Source organism: Sinocyclocheilus grahami, unplaced genomic scaffold, assembly GCF_001515645.1.
Source record: "Sinocyclocheilus grahami isolate Dianchi unplaced genomic scaffold, SAMN03320097.WGS_v1.1 scaffold863.1, whole genome shotgun sequence".
NCBI classification, from domain to species: domain Eukaryota; kingdom Metazoa; phylum Chordata; class Actinopteri; order Cypriniformes; family Cyprinidae; genus Sinocyclocheilus; species Sinocyclocheilus grahami.
In genome coordinates, this window is record NW_015506042.1 from 357,573 (window position 1) to 361,342 (window position 3,770).

Below are 3,770 nucleotides of genomic sequence, written 5' to 3' on the forward strand. Positions count from 1 at the left end.
ACACATCTGAATATTTGGGTTAAACTGTTCTGGAACAGTGTTGTAAATACCACTGATTTGTAGTCGTGTCCTCTTTTGGAAGACCAAACAAAGTAGTTTCACTTTCACAACGAAAAACACAGCGGCCTAGCATGAGGGGAAGCCCCAGCTTAGCGTGCGCTGAGGCCGGGATAGAGTGAGCTGAGGCGTCGGGGTCGAGAACGGCGCACCCGGCGGATCCGACGAATGAGTGGCAACCACATGTGACGAGGCTGGACTCCGCTTCATCCACGGTGAAAGTTGATGTATTCTCTCAGCAACCAGCACGGATCAGCTCTAGGCATGACGAAGCGGATATCGTCTTCTTTTGGAAGACCAAACAAAGTAGTTTCACTTTCACAACGAAACACACAGCGCCTTCACGACATGGCTGCAGCGTCAACAAGTGAGTTTAGTGAGTTTAGTGAGACTAAAAGTTACGCCTTCTTTCTTTGCGTGAACATTTGGGCGGCGTTATGCAAATCTTCCCACATAGTGAGGTAGACATGTGGGGGCGTGTTAGAACAAGCCGTTTTAGGTAGGTGTGGCTGACTCTTAACTTTTATAAAGAATAACTCTTTGGATTTGAGACTTTAGTCTTTGCAACTTTACAGATCTTCTTTATGCACCAAGAGCTTGCAACACTCCAAAGAGAAAGGAAAACTTTAAATCGCATCATATGACCCCTTTAAATATCTCCATCTCCAACCCCCTCTATTCTTACCTCTAGAGCACAGAGTGCCGATCCAATAATAACTGGTGTGTTTTCGCCGTTGTAGCCATACTCTGTGAGCAGCTCTCTGATCTCCAGCTCCACCAGGTCCAGCATCTCCTTGTCCTCCACGGCATCGGCTTTGTTAACGAACACCACCACATGCTCCACGCCGATCTGCCGCGCCAGCAGGAGGTGCTCACGCGTCTGTGGCATCTGACCGTCGGTCGCCGCCACCACTAGGATGCAGCCGTCCATCTGAGATGTGCCTGTGATCATGTTCTTCAGACAGAGACGCGCTTTTATAACACAGATGTAATGATAATGTATGTGCACACAACACTGTTGGGTCAGTAAAATTATTTTGAATGTTTTTAAAATAAGTCTCTTATGCTCACCAAGGCTGCATTTATTTGAAAACAGTAATATTGTGAAATATCATTCATTACCATTTAAAATAACTGTTTTCTATGTGAATACATTTTAAAATGTAATTTATTCCTGTGATCAAAGCTGAATTTTGTGCATCATTACTCCAATTTTCAGTGTCACATGATCCTTCAGAAATCATTCTGATGCTGATTTGCTGCTCAAGAAACATTTCTGATTATTAGTCATGTTGAAAACTTCTTGTGGAAACCATGATACATTTTTTTCAGGATTCTTTGATGAATAAAATGTTCCGAAGGTCAGCATTAATTTGAAATAGAAATATTTTGTAACATTATAAATGCCTTTACTGTCACTTTTGATCAATTTAATGCATCCTTCATGAATAAAAGTATTAATTTCTTCTCTGACTGACCCCAAACCTTTGAATGGTAGTGTAGTCAGATATGTTTTCTGTGTGCAATACCTTGACGTAGTCAGCATGTCCGGGGCAGTCGGTGTGAGCGTAGTGTCTATTAGCGGTGGTGTACTCCACATGCGAGGCGTTAATGGTGATTCCTCGAGCCTTCTCTTCAGGAGCATTATCAATATCCTCATATGTCTTATAACGTGCACCGCCGGCCTCGGCAAGGACTGACGCAAACAGATGAGGAAAATACAGTCAGTACACCACTTTTTGATTATTAAGAGATGAAAGCAAGTCATCAAGTCACCTTTGGTGATGGCGGCGGTAAGCGTGGTTTTGCCATGATCTACATGACCAATGGTCCCGATGTTCAAATGGGGTTTACTACGAGAGAAAACCTTCTTTGCCTCTGCTGCGAAATGCCTTCGACTTAGAGGAACTGCACACTAAGAGGGGGGGAGGACACTACTTGTATTATGTAAAATGTTCCTTTAAAGGGGTCATATGATGCCATTTCAAGTTTTCCTTTCTCTTTGGAGTGTTACAAGCTGATTGTGCATAGATAAGATCCCTGAAGTTACAAAGACTAAAGTCTCAAAACCAAAGAGATATTCTTTATAAAAGTTAAGACTCTGCCACGCCCCCCTAAAACGGCTCGTTCTAACACGCCCCCACATATCTACCTCATTATGTGGAAATATTTGCATAATGTGCCCAAATGTGCACGCAAAGAAAGAAGGCGTGGTTTCAGTAACCGCAGTTAGTGTTGAAGCAGCATGTCAGGGAGACGCTGTGTGTTTCTAGGCGAAAGCAAAAGCACTTTATTTGGCCTTCCGAAAGTAGATGCATTTAGGAATCTTTAAGATTACTTACAACAGAACAGCAATGCATTTTATGGACGACCGTTTCGTGAATCTAGGAGAGGAGGTAATTCTGACTTTGCTATGACAATCTGGTGCTTCTGAATCAGCTACTGTTTTGTTATTAGTTTAAGTATTTGCTATTGTCTGTCACGCGACTCTGTTCCCATTTTCTGAACTGATGGTAAAACTAATGACATTATTTACTGTCTTTACATTTATTTTGAAAGATGAAGCTCGCGATTATGGTAAGGGGCGTAACATTACCGACGAGTGCTTGCGGTGTTCGGCCAATCACAATGCACTGGGTCAGCTGGCCAATCAGAGCAGACTGCGCTTGTCGGAAGGAGGGACTTTGTAGAAAACAAAGCGTTTGAGAGAGGCGGGGCATAGAGGACCTACAATAATGTACAGTATTTGAAAAATAATGTGTTTTTTGAACATTAAAGCATGTCAACATATTCTGTTACACCAAATAATGATCTTTAAAAAAGCATCATATGACCCCTTTAAATATTATAACTTAGTGGCATTATTGTTCATACATTGCAATTATTTAAAAAATAAAAAAGTAATAAATAAAAAGGGAAAATGTTGGGTTTGATAGATTGTTAGCTTTAAGTATAAATTAATTTGGACTTAATTATGCAGTTTACAATATTTTGATTTGGTTTTACTCCCTACGATAATCCCAAATAGTATTTCAATAAAATCTATAGCATGAAGTTATGAACATTCGAACATGAAAACACTCACCAGTTTATAAGAGCTGTGCAGTAAACTCGGGGAGGTCAACTGCAGAGCTGGAAAACATGAGGGGAAAATTTGCTATATGTCACAGTCTCACACAAACCCAATAATTCATCTACGTACATAATATTTACAAAACAATTATAATAATTAAAAACAGGGCTCATTATCACATTAATCAACCCACCGCAAAACCAATGAATCAAAGCCTCAGTCTCTCTGCACAGCTGTCAAAAAATAGCACGAGACTGAAACAACCCTAATCCATTTCCCAGAAGTCTAATCTTGACACCGGACAGGTTCTCAGTTATACATGCATGCGCAACCTGATGCATTACAGTCATTAAAGCCACTGAATCTCTATGGTGCACAAGACACAGGCTGAGGAACTTGACCTTGCTTACGGAACGCATGAGCATCCTTCCTCTGTCCACACTCACACTCACACATACACGCATATATGATAGATTCTGCAAGCAAAACCCTCGTAGCGTAAACACAATGTCAACGTCGCGCGAAGAGAAAAAGAAACACATTTTGTAACTTACCGGAGAGGCACGCGCGGACACCCAAGAGCGCAGCCATTTTTGCGGACAATGACAAAACACGCATGCGCGGAGACACACACACACAT

General features: G+C 41.5%; 1 protein-coding gene across 1 annotated transcript in view; it reads right to left on the bottom strand.

Annotated features, from left to right (window-relative positions):
* tufm (Tu translation elongation factor, mitochondrial) overlaps nucleotides 1–3,770 on the bottom strand; it is a 7,742-nt gene extending 3,972 nt beyond the window's left edge. Inside the window, exons 1-5 of the mRNA XM_016248050.1 lie at nucleotides 3,685–3,770; nucleotides 3,143–3,189; nucleotides 1,834–1,972; nucleotides 1,587–1,753; nucleotides 743–1,012 (exon numbers count right to left, since the gene is read on the bottom strand). Of these exons, the coding sequence (XP_016103536.1) occupies nucleotides 743–1,012; nucleotides 1,587–1,753; nucleotides 1,834–1,972; nucleotides 3,143–3,189; nucleotides 3,685–3,748 (687 nt within the window). The 5' untranslated portion in view covers nucleotides 3,749–3,770. The remainder of the gene's footprint in view (nucleotides 1–742; nucleotides 1,013–1,586; nucleotides 1,754–1,833; nucleotides 1,973–3,142; nucleotides 3,190–3,684) is intronic.